Genomic DNA, 19,012 nt, shown 5'->3' on the forward strand with positions numbered 1-19,012 from the left:
CCCCCTTCCTGCTGCTGAGGTGTTCCACTGTCAGGGGGAGAGTTCTGTGTTGCCACATTTATGTTTATGCCGTATCCATTCCGTTTCTTCATACCCCATTGTCAGGCCCAGTATTGATTTTTACCAATAACACATATATAAAGTTTGCAGAGCTCCACCATACAAGATACTACCTATACCATTCTAATCTATGGGGGATGAGTGTTAGTCATAGAGAACTCGGGTTCTAGTAGCAAGCTAAAGACCAATGAAAAAACAAATGAACCTCTAATATATTACAATATGTATAAATTTTATTATTAAAAACTCAATACAATGAATTCATGAAAAGTAGTAAATGAACAGACAATGAACCATGGCTGAGAGAATGTTAAAAACAAGGAACATACATGAGGGGACTGCTGCCGATGGACACAAGAAAATAAATAAATAGTTAAAGAAATGAATGAAATACAGTAAAAGGAGGGTAATGTATGAATGGGCAAGCAAAGTGCTACAGAAAGTCCATAAAGCAAATCAGTGGTAAACAATAATGAAACGATAATACTAAAGTGTTATACCAATAGTGATGAGAAGTCCAGGTGTCCACCGGCAGCCCCCAACGCACGTTTCGGCGTAGCCTTTTTCAAGGGGTACCTATCTGCTGAAGGGTCGCCCTATAAATACCTACAGTGCTGCCTGATTGCCCAATCACCCACCCGCTTCACACATCTTCTGCTATACCCTCACTCCCTGGCTATTGCCACTTACCCAGTCACCTTGGCCTACTTTCCCACCCTCCAGTCCCTACTTCTTTCCTAACCAGAAGTTCAACTAGGATGGCCATAGCCCCTTCACTCCCACCCCCCTCCCTACTAGGACATCCCTTAATCAAGGACCACCTTGGAGGAATCTTGGATCATAGTCATGAGATGTTCTTCTATCTGACCTCACGGGGCTGGGGCTAGCAACCCCAACGTTTTGTCATCACTCCATCAGTCGTCTATAGAAACGGTTTCCTCTTTCGTCATAGATACAAGGAAGTCTCATATAATGATATTAGTCATTACTAATGACAGGGATGTCTCCATATTGTTGTGTAATCTGGCGCTGTAGACGAGTAGGGCCGCTCCCGTCTCCTCCCTTCCTTCTCTATAAATAGTATGTCGGCCTCCTTGGTGGCTCATATCTCCAGTGCTCGCAGACATGGCACCAGTGACCGTCTCTCTCCTTCTACTCGTTCTGTGTTATGCAGGAACCTATGGAAAACAACCTCCAAACTACGGCAAACCTGCTCCACCTGCACCCACTGGTGAGCTGTAGGGATCCATAGGGTGGAAAGTCTCAGGGGCATCTGAGGCAGGGGTCATGTTGTTTTTTAGACCTGATGATAAAGTTGTTGTCTGGTATCTAGAGATGGTTGGAGTTAGATCTAATGGGGGACGTCAAGCCAACAAGTGACCACATAGGTAACAATAGGATCAGATCAGTTTTATTAAGCTGGATGTGTGAGAACAAGTCCCTTTTCCATTGATCAGTATTGTGACTTTCATTGGGGTTTAAGGTTTGTTCTTGTGTCAGATTTTAGTAGGATGTCTGCCATCTTGGATTTCTGCCATGACAATACACATCATACTTCTGTCCTTATTGTCTCTTCTATCTTCTACCATGAAGCTTCGTTCTCTGAACCTTCTGCTTGATTTTCTCTTCTCGATTTTCCTTGGTTCCTCCCAAGTATCGGGCACTACAGACACCGTCTGAATGTCTGGAGGACCCAGTATACGGCATATTACCAGGACCTCTCATTGACCTTGGTGGCCCCCGTGTCCTCCTCCCTGTGGTGGAGCTGTAAAAGAGCGGACACTTGGTGTGAGGTTCCGTCACTGAGGGTTCCGCCACCAGTAATGAGAACCTTCTGGCACCCAAGACCTATAAGTCCTAAGGGATAAAGATTATGTCACCTGTTCTATATATAGAGAGGGATTCATGGCTCCTCATTGGTATGGACCACCGAATCCCAATGGTGCCATCTATGTGCCGTCTAAGATATGGGGAAGTCAGTGTGGAGTGAGAGTGAGGGTTCAGTATCTGTATTGGCCGTCCACATGGACCATTGATGGGTCAGACAAGATCTTCAGGTTATGGTGGTCCTGTCATAACTCCCATCCTTCTAAAGGTCGTAGTTCTGTCCACAACCAGTTAAGTGGTCACAGATGGGAGAGTCACCGCAGACTAATATGTCAGATATTCTATAGGGATTGGGGTCAGTCACTCTCTATAGACACTCTCTATGTGATACGTCAATCTCTCTGCAGTGAAGCGTGGAAGCTGTCCAACCCCTAGAACAAAATGTATGACTCCACTGCCGAAAGGAGAATGTGACTGTGACTCGATGTGTCCTGGAGACCTGAAGTGCTGCACCCCGGAGTGTACCCCGACATGTACCAAGCCCATCCTAGGTGAGAACAGTGACAACCAGAATCCACAGGTCAAAGGTGGAGCGATATATAAGGATCAGTGACTGTATATACGGCTGATGATCAGTGACTGTACAGTATATACGGCTGATGATCAGTGACTGTATATACGGCTGATGGTCTGTGACTGTATATACAGCTGATGATCTGTGACTATATATACGGCTGATGATCGGTGACTGTATATAAGGTTGACGATCGCTGACTGTATATACGACTGACGATCTGTGACTGTATATACGGCTGACGATCTGGGACTGTATATAAGGTTGACGATCGCTGACTGTATACACAGCTGATGATCTGTGACTGTATATACGGCTGATGATTGGTGACTGTATATACGGCTGATGATCGGTGACTGTATACACAGCTGATGATCTGTGACTGTATATACGGCTGATGATCGATGACTGTATATAAGGTTGACGATCGCTGACTGTATATAAGGTTGACAATCGCTGACTGTATATACGGCTGATGATCAGTGACTGTATATACGGCTGATGAATGTAACTCCCTCGTGCAGATAGACCTGGGAAGTGTCCTGTAGTGAACTCATTGGTGGCCTGTTCTACTCCTGCTCCTAAGCCGCTGTGTAAGGATGACCTGGAGTGTCCGGGAGAGCAGAAGTGCTGTCTTTATGGCTGCCAGGTCATGTGCGCGGATCCTGTAAGTACCACAACCAATCACATGAATGGATAAATGATTGTATCCTATCCCCAGTGTTATCCAGATGGAAGAAGCTGCTCCTCCTCCCTCCCCCCAGCAGGAAGTCCCAGCACCATCTCATCTAATACACCCCTGAACCCCTCTCTATCTGTGAAGCTTTATACTGGCAGCTGACAGGTTCTGACCTATAGTCTCAGAAACAGCGCCACCCATGGTTGTCCCTGGTATTGCAGCTCATCCTGATACAAGTGAAGCATCTTTTCTATTACTTTATTGAGGTGGTCCTCAGTGGCTTTTTTTTTTTGCCCCACCAGTCTTAATTTACAGTTTGTAGCCTGTTTGGGTATAGGGTAAGATTTATCAGTCAAGGTCGGTGGGGTCAGGAGAGGTCATCAGGGATCACCCTGATTATTGGTGGTTCAGGCAGCAGGTGGGATCAACTTTAACTGTACTCCAGTAGACACAAAAATGCCCCCTCAAAACATTAATCATCCATCCCCAGAAGCTGCTCATACCCCTCCCCCCCACATCCATCCAATCAGCTGCTCATCCCCCTCCCCCCACATCCAGCCAATCAGCTGCTCATACCCCTCCCCCCCACACCCAGCCAATCAGCTGCTCATACCCCTCCCCCCACATCCAGCCAATCAGCTGCTCATACCCCTCCCCCCCCCCCACACCCAGCCAATCAGCTGCTCATACCCCTCCCCCCCACATCCAGCCAATCAGCTGCTCATCCCCCTCCCCCCACATCCAGCCAATCAGCTGCTCATACCCCTCCCCCCCACACCCAGCCAATCAGCTGCTCATCCCCCTCCCCCCACATCCAGCCAATCAGCTTCTGATACCCCTCCCCCCACATCCAGCCAATCAGCTGCTCATACCTACCACATCCAGCTAATCAGCTGCTCATACCCCTCCCCCCACATCCATCCAATTAGCTGTTCGTACCCACCACACCCAGCCAATCAGCTGCTCATACCCCTCCCCCCACATCCATCCAATTAGCTGTTCGTACCCACCACACCCAGCCAATCAGCTGCTCATACCCCTCCCCCCACATCCATCCAATTAGCTGTTCGTACCCACCACACCCAGCCAATCAGCTGCTCATCCCCCTCCCCCCCACACCCAGCCAATCAGCTGCTCATCCCCCTCCCCCCCACACCCAGCCAATCAGCTGCTCATCCCCCTCCCCCCCACATCCATCCAATTAGCTGTTCGTACCCACCACACCCAGCCAATCAGCTGCTCGTACCCACCACATCCAGCAAATCAGCCACTGACAATTAAGCCCATTTAGATAAATAACATCAGGAAAACAAGAAAACCCAAACATAGAATCTTCTGCAGATGTTATACAGGGGTAACTCTGTACCTGATATGTAATCTGTATTAATCCCAATGTTCTGTCCTCCAGGTAAAACCAAAACCATGAACATGGACCATAGACACGAGGAGGATCTGCAGACCACTAATGGTGTACAATGCCCCATGTAATCCTGGACTCACAGCTGTGTATACTCACATCTAATAAAGGAATCATCACCCCCATCATTGTCCTCTCACTCTTATCTGCTTCTTTTGGGTTATTTCATACAGAAAATAACATATTATATAGATGTCCAGTATGGTAATAAGTCACTCTGACATTATACAACCGGGAGGAGAAGATCCTAAAATTATTATGTTTTTAAGGATTTGAAGAACTGACCATCTATATGTAACACTCATCACAAACTCCTTTAAAAACCATGGACACCTATAAAAAAACACTTATTACACTCATTTGTACTTATTGTAATATCTTTTACCTGCTCTACCCTCTCTCTCCAGCAGACTGTCTTGTATCTGCTCCCCTCTCTCTCCAGCAGGCTGTCTTGTATCTGCTCTCCTCTCTCCAGCAGGCTGTCTTGTATCTGCTCTCCTCTCTCTCTCCAGCAGGCTGTCTTGTATCTGCTCTCCTCTCTCTCTTCAGCAGACTGTCTTGTATCTGCTCTCCTCTCTGTCTTCAGCAGACTGTCTTGTATCTGCTCTCCTCTCTCTCTTCAGCAGACTGTCTTGTATCTGCTCTCCTCTCTGTCTTCAGCAGACTGTCTTGTATCTGCTCTCCTCTCTCTCTCCAGCAGACTGTCTTGTATCTGCTCTCCTCTCTCTCTCCAGCAGACTGTCTTGTATCTGCTTTTCCCTCTCCAGCAGTCTGTCTTGTATCTGCTCTCCTCTCTCTCTCCAGCAGACTGTCTTGTATCTGCTCTCCTCTCTCTCTTCAGCAGACTGTCTTGTATCTGCTCTCTTCTCTCTCTCTCCAGCAGACTGTCTTGTATCTGCTCTCTCCTCTCTCTCCAGCAGACTATCTTATATCTGCTCTCCTCTCTCTCCAGCAGACTGTCTTGTATCTGCTCTCTCTCCAGCAGACTGTCTTGTATCTTATCTCTCTCCTCTCCAGCAAACTGTCTTGTATCTGCTCTCCTCTCTCTCTCTCTCCAGCAGACTGTCTTGTATCTGCTCTCCTCTCTCTCTCCAGCAGACTGTCCTGTATCTGCCTTCCTCTCTCTCCAGCAGACTGTCTTGTATCTGCTCTCCTCTCTCTCTCCAGCAGACTGTCTTGTATCTGCTCTCCTCTCTCTCTCCAGCAGACTGTCTTGTATCTGCTCTCCTCTCTCTCTTCAGCAGACTGTCTTGTATCTGCTCTCCTCTCTCCAGCAGACTGTCTTGTATCTGCTCTCCTCTCTCTCTCCAGCAGACTGTCTTGTATCTGCTCTCCTCTCTCTCCAGCAGACTGTCTTGCATCTGCTCTCCTCTCTCTCTCTCTCTCTCTCTAGCAGACTTTCTTGTATCTGCTTTCTTTTTTTTTTTTAAACAAATTTTATTCAAGTTTTCATATAAACAAACACATATATCTGAACAGATTACATTACAGAAGGGCGCTAGGGTCACAAGAGAAATCAAAGTTGCCCGGTATACATTCGCAGAGTAGATAGTAGCTGCGGTACAGTTTCACCAACGATTGTGTTCCTATGTGTACCCAACAGCGTGACATTGGCGAAGATACTTTGGAGTCATAGAGAACAATAGTGAGAATAAAAGAAATGCAATCTGAAACCTATGAGAGCAGAAGAACCAGATAAATTTGTTAAGGAAGTTTAAGGGCTCCAAGCGAGTTAGAGAGATCCGCCTTACAATACCACTCCGTGTAACGAAAGGGGACGACAATATCCTCAATAGTTGTCTGGTCATAATGCGTCACAATAAAGGTCTCCCATTTTTGGAAAAACTTGTTTGTGCTCTTGTTTTTATGACGCTCCATGTCAATGTGGTCTACATTAAAAAAAATCTTTAGTTGGGCCACCACCATAGGAATATCAGGCGGTTTGTCCGACAACCAATTGAGGAAGAGGCAGCGGAGTGCAATCAATAAGACAACACTCACCAATTGCGGAGTGGTATGGGAGTCCGCGTCCCCTTCAGGAGGCCTTAGTTGATGGACCAACATCGTATGTGGGGTACGTGCTAATTTAATCTTCCAGTGGGTGTGTACGTAGGCCACATCACTCCAAAAATGTGCAGTGTGGGTGCAATCCCACACCCCGTGCCACAAATTTGTAAGAGGGGTCTGACATTTGGGACAAGAGGGTATTCTGTCCGGGAAGGACGGTGACGGGAGTATATTAAAGCCGAAGAGGGCTGTATCTGCTTTCTCCCCTCTCTCTCTCCAGCAGACTGTCTTGTATCTGCTCTCTTCTCTCTTTCTCCAGCAGACTGTCTTGTATCTGCTCTCTTCTCTCTCTCTCCAGCAGACTGTCTTGTATCTGCTCTCTCCTCTCTCTCCAGCAGACTGTCTTGTATCTGCTCTCTCCTCTCTCTCCAGCAGACTATCTTATATCTGCTCTCCTCTCTCTCCAGCAGACTGTCCTGTATCTGCTCTCTCTCCAGCAGACTGTCTTGTATCTTATCTCTCTCCTCTCCAGCAAACTGTCTTGTATCTGCTCTCCTCTCTCTCTCTCCAGCAGACTGTCTTGTATCTGCTCTCCTCTCTCTCTCCAGCAGACTGTCTTGTATCTGCTCTCTTCTCTCTCTCTCCAGCAGACTGTCTTGTATCTGCTCTCCTCTCTCTCTCCAGCAGACTGTCTTGTATCTGCTCCCCTCTCTCTCCAGCAGTCTGTCTTGTATCTGCTCTCCTCTCTCCTGCAGACTGTCTTGTATCTGCTCTCCTCTCTCTCTCCAGCAGACTGTCTTGTATCTGCTCTCCTCTCTCTCTTCAGCAGACTGTCTTGTATCTGCTCTCCTCTCTCCAGCAGTCTGTCTTGTATCTGCTCTCCTCTCTCTCTCCAGCAGACTGTCTTGTATCTGCTCTCTCTCTCTCCAGCAGTCTGTCTTGTATTTGCTCTCCACTCTATCTCTCCAGCAGACTGTCTTGTATCTGCTCTCCTCTCTCCAGCAGACTGTCTTGTATCTGCTCTCCTCTTTCTCCAGCAGGCTGTCTTGTATCTGCTCTCCTCTCTCCAGCAGACTGTCTTGTATCTGCTCTCCTCTCTCCAGCAGCCTGTCTTGTATGTGCTCTCTCCTCTCTCTCCAGTAGTCTTGGATCTGCTCTGTTTCCATTCCGTCTCCTGCTGTATTTCTCTCCTCGGTGTCTGCTATCTTAGCCTCGTGTCCCCGTTGCTCTCTCTCACACTGAGAGAGCATAGAGTCTGTGTTATAGACTGTCTTTGAGTAGCAGCTAAATGGTAGCCTGCCCCCTGCTGCCTGATTTCAGTGCCCATTGGTCTCCTGTGCAGCTGTTAGCCGGGTCCCATCCACTATATTCTCCATCCTTAGAGTTGTTATGAAGGCTTCTTCTGTTAAGATGTCCCCCGGATTAGACCTCAGAGGGTCCTAACGTCTCTGGTCACTGGTGTAGAAGTGTATGTGGCCATTTTGAAAACCTCATTGTACCATTTGGCCGTTGTAACTCGCCTCGCCCGCCACCATTCCACGACCTTGGGTTGTTTCTTGGAACAATTTCTTGTTGCATATCTTGATGGCATCCTCATATTTTCTGATATTTTGGATGACCATAGCAGACACGTCCGGTTAGAAGGTCTACAAGAAAAGTGTGAATATAAGCAACCTCAGATCAGTTTCATGGATAAACCATCTGACGCTATATGATGATCATGTGACCCCTCTGTATAATAGCGGCAGACACATGTCCCGCCCCCATTCTCTGCAAGCAGGGAGAGATAGGCCGGAAAACTTTAACTCACTGCCTTTTGCAGGACACAACGATTGTCTGTGCTGAGGAGCTGGGGGGTCCCTGAATGTCCGTGAGAGAAGGGGCAAAAACGTCCATACAATAATAGTGCTGTGGGGGCCACAATGTCCATTGATTAGCAGCTGGGGGCCCAGAAACTCAATGGATATGGGGCTGGTAGACAATTAGCTTGTGAGTTACCTACAAAGTGCTGTTGCTGGGTCTTTGGGGGACATTTATGAAGACCAGCATACTCGTATAGCGGTCTTCAATTATGCTCCACCCCCTTTTCTCGGCTGGATTTACTAAGAGGCACACGCCGGCCCTGTATACGGTGCAGCAGGTGTAGGTTTGTATCATGATTTACGCCTGCAGGGATACAGCAGGTATACGCCAGGGTGAAGGGGCGAATCTGTGTTAGGTAAGCCAGTAACTGCTGAGGCTCAGGGCCGGGGTAGTTGGTACAAGTACTGGGCCTGGTATGCAATCTCTACCTGTTTGAAACAAAAAAAAAAAATCTTTCCTGCATAAAGGGAAACATAGCAACCCTAGTTAAGAGAAGTGTCAGTGGTACTGCTGCTGGTGGTGATGGAGCTGCTGCTGGTGGTGGTGATGGAGCTGCTGCTGCTGCTGGTGGTGATGGAGCTGCTGCTGGTGGTGATGGAGCTGCTACTGCTGGTGGTGATGGAGCTGCTGCTGCTGGTGATGGAGCTGCTACTGCTGGTGGTGATGGGGCTGCTGGTCGAGTTGGTGATGGAGGGGCCGCTGCTGGTGGTGATCGGGCTGCTACTGCTGGAGGTGATGGAGGGTCCGCTGCTGGTGGTGATGCAGCTGCTGCTGTAGGTGATGGATAGTGTACATAGGCTTCTAGCAACTTTGCTCTATCCGGATCAGTTGCTCTTGTTATCAGGATACTGTCCTGCCCTTTTAGACTTGTTCTCGGCGTGGGTTGGGGATTCTCTGTCTTGTCCTATCCTTGGAGTAGCTTAACACTGTATAATGTTTAGTAGTTCTGCTTTCAAGAAACTGATGTCTGAGTCTCCCATGTGTTTCTGTTCTGCACAGGAACCTGACTAAGAATGCACTGTGGACTTGTTCTGGAGTGGGGACCTGGCAAAGCTAGGGCCCAGCTGTACTACAGCAGGGATCAACTTGTCTTGTGTCTTCTCTGATCAGAAACCCAACTAAGACTGATTAAGAGTAGGTGTATACTTCCTCTCCCCATGTGACAACTTCCTACAGAAGGTGTAATGTCCCCTGTGAGTGGGGGAGAAGACCGCATAGAAAGAAAGGAGCTTAGAGATAGGTAGAGAAAAAGAAAAGGTCCTCATTCGTGTACAGATCACAACAAACAATAATCCTGTGCAAAATACAAGTACAGTTACATATGATAGTGACATCTTGTGGCTAAACTTAGATACTACTTCATTACCACAGTTACTTGAAGTACAGACTTTTGCAAGGGGGGTATAAACTGTGTGGTATGGGTGATGTAAGTGTGTGATGGGTGATGTGTGGGATAGGTGGTGTGAGTGTGGGATAGGTGGTGTGAGTGTGGGATAGGTGGTGTGAGTGTGGGATGGGTGATGTGTGGGATAGGTGGTGTGAGTGTGGGATAGGTGGTGTGAGTGTGGGATGGGTGGTGTGAGTATGGGATAGGTGGTGTGAGTGTGGGATGGGTGGTGTGAGTGTGGGCTGGATGATTTGAGTGTGTGATGGGTGATGTGTGGGATAGGTGGTGTGAGTGTGGGATAGGTAGTGTGAGTGTGGGATGGGTGGTGTGAGTGTGGGATGGGTGATGTGTGGGATAGGTGGTGTGAGTGTGGGATAGGTGGTGTGAGTGTGGGATGGGTGGTGTGAGTGTGGGATGGGAGGTGTGAGTGTGGGATAGGTGGTGTGAGTGTGGGATGGATGATGTGAGTGTGGGATGGGTGGTGTGAGTGTGGGATGGATGATGTGAGTGTGGGATGGGTGGTGTGAGTGTGGGATGGGTGGTGTGAGTGTGGGATAGGTGGTGTGAGTGTGGGATGGGGGATGTGAGTGTGGGATGGGTGGTGTGTGATGGGTGATGTGTGGGATAGGTGGTGTGAGTGTGGGATGGGTGGTGTGAGTGTGGGATGGGTGATGTGAGTGTGGGATGGGTGGTGTGAGTGTGGGATAGGTGGTGTGAGTGTGGGATGGGTGGTGTGAGTGTGGGATGGGTGGTGTGAGTGTGGGATGGGTGATGTGAGTGTGGGATGGGTGGTGTGAGTGTGGGATGGGTGGTGTGAGTGTGGGATGGGTGGTGTGAGTGTGGAATGGGTGGCGTGTTGTGAGGCACCCAAGCCGCTGATTGGACAACATGTAAAACAGTGAAACCCTTCAGACCTTTAGCTGTGCTTAGTAACAGGGGAAAGTGAGACACCAAGTGGTGACAGTGTGGAAAGGCGCTCATCATCCCAAAGTGTGACTCCTGGCAGAGTTACCTTAGGACAGGTGGAATACAGAAGTAGTGGCACATCTGTACCGGGACCCTACACATCCTCCTCAACGAGTGACGCCATGGAGACCCGACAGGCTCACGTCACATGCAGCCGGCTGGCCGTGCAGGTGAGCGGCATTCCACTTAGGCCGAGTAACAGATCGCTCTGCCACTCAGCCTGTAGTGCCGCAGCTGCAGTGTGGCTGGATTCAGGAGGCCGGACCAATCAGCCTTTGGTCCGGGCTCCTGATCCAGTATATTATGTGGTTATAGCCAGCATCTCATTGCTAGCTATTAGTTGTTACTAGTGATGAGCGAGTACTAAAATGCTCGGGTGCTCATTACTCGAGACGAATATTTCCCGATACTCGGGTGCTCGTTTCACATAACAAACCCCATTCAAGTCAATGGGAAACTCAAGCATTTTTGCAGGGGACCCAAGCTCGGCACAGGAAAGACCGTGTGAAAACCTGTCAACCTTAGAAAATGATGGAAACACAACAGAAATGGACAGGAAACAGCAGGGGCAGCATGTATGGACGCCTCTGAGGCTGCCTAATCACACCATTATGCCTAATTCTGGGCAACAGCCTGGTTAAAACAGAGGTAGGCATATGGACCACCAAAAAATTCAGCCTGACACAGCATGGCAGTGAGGACACAGGAAACCATTAAACCAGAGGTAGCATATGAACCACCCAAAAACTCAGCCTAACACCACGGAACACCATGGAAATGGACAGAAAACAGCAGGGGCAGCATGCATGGATGCCTCTGAGGCTGCCTAATCGCATCATTACGCCAAATTCTGGGCAACAGCCTGGTGGTCAACCTCAAGACAATAGTGCTGACCCAGACCAAGATAGGCAAGGCACATGCGACCAAGGTCAAAGGCCTGAAGGTCACTTTGAAGGTCAAAGGCCTTGGAGAGTGTTCCCATGCCAGTGCCTGACAAGCTGACTGCTCCCCTCCTCCCCCCCTTAATAAATTGTTTTTTTTTACTTACTAGACTGACCAGCAGCTGACTACTGCCTTTGAAACAGCTACAAAATGACATTTTCACTTTTCAAATTAGCATTTGAATTGAAGTCGATTTGATTTGAAAATTGGAATTGAACATTAAAAAAAAAGACCATAAAGTGGCCTTTACCGACCATTAGATGAGGCAGAAATTAGACCTGACACAGCAGAGTACTGAGGGACAGCAGCCGCCATGAGGTCCCTAAAAGCCTCTGTCTCTACCAGCCGATAGGACAGCATCTCCAGGCTCAGCAGTTTGCCTATGTGCACATTTAGGGCTTGTGCATGCGGGTGAGTGGCTGTGTATTTGTGCTTAAGTGCAAAGGTCTGCTGCAGGAACAGTTGCTGCAGGGACAGTTGCTGCAGGGACAGTTGCTGCAGGGACAGTTGAACGCTGCGCTTGGACACCTTGCTGGAGGGTGTGGAGCAGAGTGGAGGTGAAGGGGTGGGTGTAGGGTGTGAGGGGTTCGTGCCTGGGCGAGGGGACTGACAGAGCCAGCACGTGACACAGGGGAAGGAGCAGGGGTGCGACTTGCAGTCGCTGAACGGCCTTGGTTCCACTGAGTGGGGTGTTTAGCTCTCATATGCCTGTGCATGCTGGTAGTGGTTAGTCTGGTAGTGGTGGCTCCCCTGCTGATCCTGGCGGGGCACACGTTGCACACTACAGTCTGCCGGTCATCCGTACTTCTTTAACCCCTTGAAGACCAAGCCTATTTGCACCTAAAAGACCAGGCTCATTTTTTAAAATCTGACCTGTCTCACTTTATGCGCTTATAGCTCAGTGATGCTGTAACGTATGCTAGCGATTCTGAGATTGTTTTTTCGTAACATATGGTACTTTATGTTAGTGGCAAAATTTGGTTACTACTTTGTGTGTTTTTCGTCAAAAACATCAAAATATCATGAAAAATGTAAAAAATTAGCATTTTACGAACTTTGAAATTCTCTGCTTCTAAAAAAAGAAAGTCGTATCACATAAATTAGTTACTAAGTCACATTATAGATATGTCCTCTTTATTCTGGCATAATTTGGTAAACATATTTCACTTTTTTAGGGTGTTACAGGGCTTTTATCAGCAAATTATCACATTTTCATAAAGCTTTCCAAAACTGATTTTTTTAGGGACCAGTTCTTTTTTTAAGTTGATTTAGGAGGCTTGTGTACTGGAAACCCCCATAAGTGACCCCATTTTGGAAACTACAGACCTTAAAGAATTAATCTAGGGGTATAATGAGCATTTTGACCCTACAGGGGCTTGAGGAAAGTATTCACCATTAGGCTGTAAAAAAAATGGAAAATTAAAATTTTACAATAATATTTACGTTTAGATTAAAGTTTCTCATTTTCAAAAGGAACATGAGAGAAAAAGCACCCCAAAATTTGTAACGCAGGTTCTCTTGAGTACAACCCCATATGTGGGCGCAAACCACTGTTTGGGCACACAGCGGGGCTCAGAAGGGAAGGAGTGCCATAGTCTGTTCACAGTGATGGCGGCAGCCATCTTGGATCTGATGGCCGCCAGGGGAGGGGGGTTAGTGATTCCCTACTAGGGGGGTTGATCTGGGGTCTGAGGAACACTTATTTCATCTCCCCCCGCCGTGGATTCATGGTGGGGGAAGATGAAAGGCAGCGGCGCTGGCAATGTCCGGTACCAGCGGCCGCAGCTAAAACGTTACTTACAAGGGCTGTTTGGTTGTTTCGCTAGTATATACCCTGCCTACAGGAACGCTAATTCCCTCCCTAACGCTCTCCCTGACCAGCAGCAGCTCTGTCCCTAATCTCTTTCAGCATGCATGTGAGCCGAGCGCCGCTGGCCCAGATTTTTATATGCCAGGGTCATCTAATCTGGCCAACCAATCGCTGCTATCGACATGTATGGGTCCCACGTCATCGCAGGATGTACCAAAGAGTCTCCTGCATGTTGATTGGCTGAGAAATAGCGCCCAAACTTACAGGAAACGGATGATGAGATTTTCTGGAGTATCACGAGATGCTCGTCCGAGTAACGAGTACCATCGAGTACCCTAATACTCGAACGAGTACGAAGCTCGGACGAGGATGCTCGCTCATCACTAGTTGTTACTAGTCCCAGCTCCCCTACTCCTTTCCCTGCATTCCCAGTCCTATTCCCTTGCTATTGCTCTGCCCGTGTTCTGACCTTTTACCTGACCTCCGACTATCCGCTCTCTTTCCGATTTTGTACTGCGTCGCCCGTTCGGTTTTTGACTTGGCTAGCTGACTTTCCTTTATTGTGTTTGTTTGTCTGCATTTTTGTGTAGCACCTACTCAGTGTAGGGACTGGCTCCGTGGTTGTCCGCGGCCGTTTAGGGCCGTCCATGGCAAGTAGGCAGGGACATTGGTTGGGTCAAGCGTCAGGGTTCACTGTCCAGTTATTCTTATTCAAAAGGTTTTTATTGAAAATATCTTAAGGGGTTACAGAAACAAGGAGGAAGGGTACAGACCATGTTAATACTGAAACAATAACTAGACAGTAAAAAAAAAAGGGGGGAGGGGATGTCCCGCTACAAGCGGGGCGGACAAAGGCAACAATGGCTTACGGGCTCCTGAGGTTGGAGGCAAACAGCTATTGGCTGGAGCAGCCAAGCAATAAACAGTGAATTCAAATTCAAGTCAACGAACTCTAAGCAACACAAGAGGTCAATATAATTATGGAAGCTCCCAGGGGAGTGTCAAATGCTAAGAGCAGTAGCTGCGCATCTATGAGCAGAACGGGGAGGAGAAGGGAAGGAGGGGGAGCCATAGACTGCACAGGCTACAGGAAAGTCGGAAGTAAGGAGGGGGGGGGGGGAGAGTAAGTATACACCCGAAAAGTAGGGTAGCCTCCGGGGTATGCGGGACGTGGGATCCCGTGATTTCCAATATTAGACTGAGTACTGCCTGCCAGAACGGCTGCAGTCTAGGGCAAGCCCACCAGATGTGAGACATCGAGCCGACGTCCATGCCACACCTCCAGCATTCGCCAGGGACCCCCGGATACCATCTATGGAGGGCCTCGGGAACCCGGTACCATCTGGTAAGGATCTTATAGCAAGTTTCCTGAGATCGTGTGGCTATGACAGCTTTATGGGTAAGAGCGAAACATTTCGCCCATTGTTCCGCCGTGAAAGTCTTATGTAGCGCCCGTTCCCATTGACTACAATAAGAAGGGAGCAGTGGGGACTCGGAGGCCAGTAACAGTCCATAGATGGTAGAGATGGCGTGGGAGGGGCAAGAGGGGGTTAAGCAGAGACGTTCAAAGTCTGTGAGAGAGCGATGCAACTGTTTATTTTTGCTTATGGAGGAGTAGAAGTGGCGAAGTTGGAGATATGCAAAGGGGGCTCGGGTTACTGGGGCGTCTGGGGGCACGATGTCAGAGAGCGGCCGTAGCGAAGTGGCAGAGAGGGCGTGGTGGAATCGGAGAGGGCGGGATTTGGTGTAGCCCAGAAAGGCAGAAGCGGAAGCGCCAGGTGGAAATTCGGGATGATCAGTGATAGGGAGCAGGGGGCCCGCACGGTCAACCAGGGACCCACCTCTACCCGCTTGATGAAGGCTAGCCGCCGTGTGTCTGGTGGAGAAAGACAAGGAGGAGGTGTCGGAAGGGGAGGGAACCCAGGTCCAGGGTATAGTCGAGAGGGATGTGGAGGAGAGGACCCACACTTTTTTGTGTTCATTATGGAACATGTCGAGGACGCGGGCATGAACACAGGAAAGATAGTATAATTTGCAGTCAGGCAACCCGGCCCCACCCAATAACTTAGGACGCGACAAGGTTACCTGGCGGAGACGGGGACGTCTCGATGCCCACACAAAGACCCCAAAACACCTCTGAATCTGCCGAAAGTAGGAGGAGGGGATAATTATGGGGATGGTTTGTAAAAGATATAGCAACCGGGGGAGGAGGGTCATTTTTACAATGCTAATCCTCCCAAACCAGGAGAACTCAGCACGGTCCCAGCTCTCCAAATCTTTCCGAAACCTTCCCAACAAGGGGATAAAGTTTGCAGCAAAGAGGGAGGATAAATTAGGGGGAATTTTTATGCCTAGGTAGGTGATACCCTGCGAAGGCCAGGAGAACGGGAAAGAGGATTGCAAAGTGTGAGCAGTCCGTGTGGGCAAGGAGACACCAAGCGCCTCCGATTTCGAGAAATTGATCTTGAAGTTGGACCAAGAGCCAAATTCTGCTAGGCGGGCCATCAAGGAGGGGAGGGAGATTAACGGGTCGGTGAGGTAAACTAGTAAGTCATCCGCAAATGCGGAACATTTATATTCCCTGTCCTTTATAGTGACCCCGTGGATAGCCGGATCTGCCCGAATAACCTCCATAAGGTGCTCCATGACCAGGACATATAGGATGGGGGATAGAGGGCAGCCCTGTCTTGTGCCATTTAAAATGGGAAAGGGATCCGAGAGTGTGCCATTTATTTTTAACCGTGCCGTAGGGGATGAATACAGGGCGAGGATCTTGGATGTAAAATGGGGGCCCAAGCCGACATGTTGTAGGGTTTGTGCCAGGGAGGACCAGGATATCCTGTCAAAAGCCTTCTCAGCGTCAAGCGAGAGGACCAATAGGGGGGTCCCATGAGACTTGGCGTGGTGGATAATGTCCAGAGTCTTGATGGTGTTGTCCCTGGCTTCCCTCCCCGGCACAAACCCCACCTGGTCGGGATGGATGAGGGTGGGTAAAACAGTGTTCAATCTGTTGGCTAGCAGTTTGGAGTACAACTTTAAATCAACGTTCAAAAGGGAGATGGGCCTGTAGCTGCCGCACTGTTGGGGATCCTTCCCTGGCTTCGGCAGGACCACAACATGGGCGGTGGTAGAATGCGTCGGCAAGGGGGAGTCGGGGCCTATGGAATTGAAGGCAGGAAGCATGATCGGGAGCAGGAGTGTGGATAGCTCCTTGTAAAACTTGGCCGTGAAGCCGTCCGGCCCCGGGCTCTTTCCACCAGGCAGATCCCCAATTGCCGAGGCCAACTCCACAGAGGAGAACGGCTCCTCCAGAGGAGCTAGATCGTCCTCCGAGAGATGGTGGAAGGGGGATGACGGGGGCCCCGGGATTGTGGGGGGGGTAAATTATACAGATTGGAGTAGAAAGAGTGGAATTGCACAGAAATGTCCCGCGTGGTGTGCTTCTTGGTCCCACATCGTGACATGATGCAGGCGATATGCGAGTGAGCTATGCGGGACCGTATCGCCCTGGCTAACATGCGGCCACTTTTATTGCCGTATTCATAGAATCGGCTCCTACAAACCTGAAGTATGCGGCCCCAAGATACCTCCAGGAGACGCTTCACCTCGAGTCTGGCGAGTTGAAGGTCTCGCAGCACCGAAGTGGAAAGGGCCCGCTTGTGAGCCAGTTCGAGGCTGGTCACTTTCTGGAGTGCCTTGGAAAGAGAGTGAGCTTTCCCACGTTTGAGACGGGCACCATGCTTAATTAGCACACCCCGCAGGACGCACTTCAGCGCCTCCCACTTCAGGAAGGGAGCGGTGGGATCATTAATGTGGTCCTGCAAAAAGCCAGAGATAGACTGTTTAAGGTCCGCCAAACAGACCGTGTCTTGTAGCAAGGACTCATTTAGTCTCCATGACCAGGAGGGTTTAACTAAGTGGGGTAGGCGTAGAGAGCAAAATATAGGGGCGTGGTCCGACCAAAGGATATTGCCGATTTGCGTAGAGACCAGCCAGGGAAGTGCGCTGTGTTGTAACATAATATAATCGAGACGGCTGTAGGTGCCATGTGGGGAGGAGAAAAAACTGTAATCACGGTCTGATGGATGGAGCAACCTCCACGAGTCGCATAGTTGTATTTGGGCAAAGGACCGTTTCACCCTCTTAATGGAGGCATAAGAGATACTCGACCGCCCAGACGAATTGTCCAGGGTAGGGTCGAGGGTGAGGTTAAAGTCCCCACACAGCACCACAGTCCCTCGTATATGAGGAAGGGCTAAGTCAACCAGGTGTGTGAGAAAATCGGCTTGGTTGGAGTTAGGGGCATAAGCGTTAATGATAGTGAATTCTTGTCCACCAATCGAAAGGGCTAGGATGATGTAGCGGGCTGCAGGATCTATCACAGAATGCAAGATATGATGGGCCAGGGATTTGTGGATTGCTATGGCAACCCCTTTAGACCTAGACTCTGGATTGTTAGCGAGTATCCACGTGGTGTAGTGTTTGTGTTTGATGTTAGGGGCATGGCCAGCTTTGAAGTGAGTTTCTTGTAAGCAAACTATGTGTGATGTTTTGCGGTGCAGGTGATACAATACCTGGGCACGTTTTTCAGGGATATTCAGACCTTTGGCGTTGAAAGAGGCAATGTGGAGTGCGGCCATTGATTAGTAGAAGAAGGATGTCCGGAGCGCTCGGGATTCCAGCAATGAGGAAGGAAAGCAAGGGTAAGTCTGTGGGGGAGAAAAAGAGGGGGAAAGAAAAATACGTAAGACAAATTAAGAAGGAAATACAACAAAACAAGCAGTTGAATAGCGACTGCTGCTGTACCTAGAAGTAGCAACAAAGACACGGAGTGTCAAGAGTCAAAAAGAAACTAGACTATCTCCTACCTATTGGGGGGACCGTGGTAGGAAGGAAGTAAGTAAATCACCATTAAATACTCCGAACAATACTCCATGAAAATTATAGAGATAAGGTGCATAACGGACAGGCACAAATAAAAGGGAAACTGACCAATGGGGCCTAATGCCTGAGTGGGGAGTTTTACCAATAGGGGGAACCAGGGCTATTGCTGCACTTGCATAAAGGGAAGGAGAGAGTGCAAGCTCGTAGTCCAGGGTGACCGGCTAGTCCTCGGTCTGGTGGGAGCGGCGACCCTGAGGAGGGTCCCGCTGTCGCGAGGTTCTTGGCCGGGAAGGTCTAGGAGAGAGACCCGTCCCCGCAGGCGGAGATCTCGATGGCCCCTCTTGGTGGCGTTGAAGAGGGCGCTTTGTTGACAGAGAGGTGAGGGTGGGCCATTCAGGAAGCGTCACATCAGGGAGGTCCAGATCTTGAAGAAATTCCGGCAGATCATCAGGTGACCGTAGGGTGAATACTCGGCCGCTTCTTCTGACTGTCAGGGCAAACGGGAAACCCCATCTGTAAGGGATGTTGCGGTCTTGGAGCGCTGACAGCAATGGTTTCAAAGCGGCCCTTTGGGCCAACGTGTGACGAGACAGGTC

At 49.2% G+C, this 19,012-nt stretch overlaps 1 protein-coding gene across 1 annotated transcript in view; it reads left to right on the forward strand.

Annotated features, from left to right (window-relative positions):
- The first annotated feature begins 1,152 nt into the window (after positions 1-1,152).
- Positions 1,153-19,012, forward strand: part of LOC138795366 (uncharacterized) — a 39,398-nt gene continuing 21,538 nt past the window's right edge. Inside the window, exons 1-5 of the mRNA XM_069974352.1 lie at positions 1,153-1,291; positions 2,295-2,438; positions 2,986-3,128; positions 14,730-14,931; positions 17,079-17,239. Of these exons, the coding sequence (XP_069830453.1) occupies positions 1,186-1,291; positions 2,295-2,438; positions 2,986-3,128; positions 14,730-14,931; positions 17,079-17,239 (756 nt within the window). The 5' untranslated portion in view covers positions 1,153-1,185. The remainder of the gene's footprint in view (positions 1,292-2,294; positions 2,439-2,985; positions 3,129-14,729; positions 14,932-17,078; positions 17,240-19,012) is intronic.

The sequence above is a fragment of the Dendropsophus ebraccatus genome, chromosome 6 (assembly GCF_027789765.1).
Source record: "Dendropsophus ebraccatus isolate aDenEbr1 chromosome 6, aDenEbr1.pat, whole genome shotgun sequence".
In the NCBI taxonomy this organism is placed as follows: Eukaryota; Metazoa; Chordata; class Amphibia; order Anura; family Hylidae; genus Dendropsophus; species Dendropsophus ebraccatus.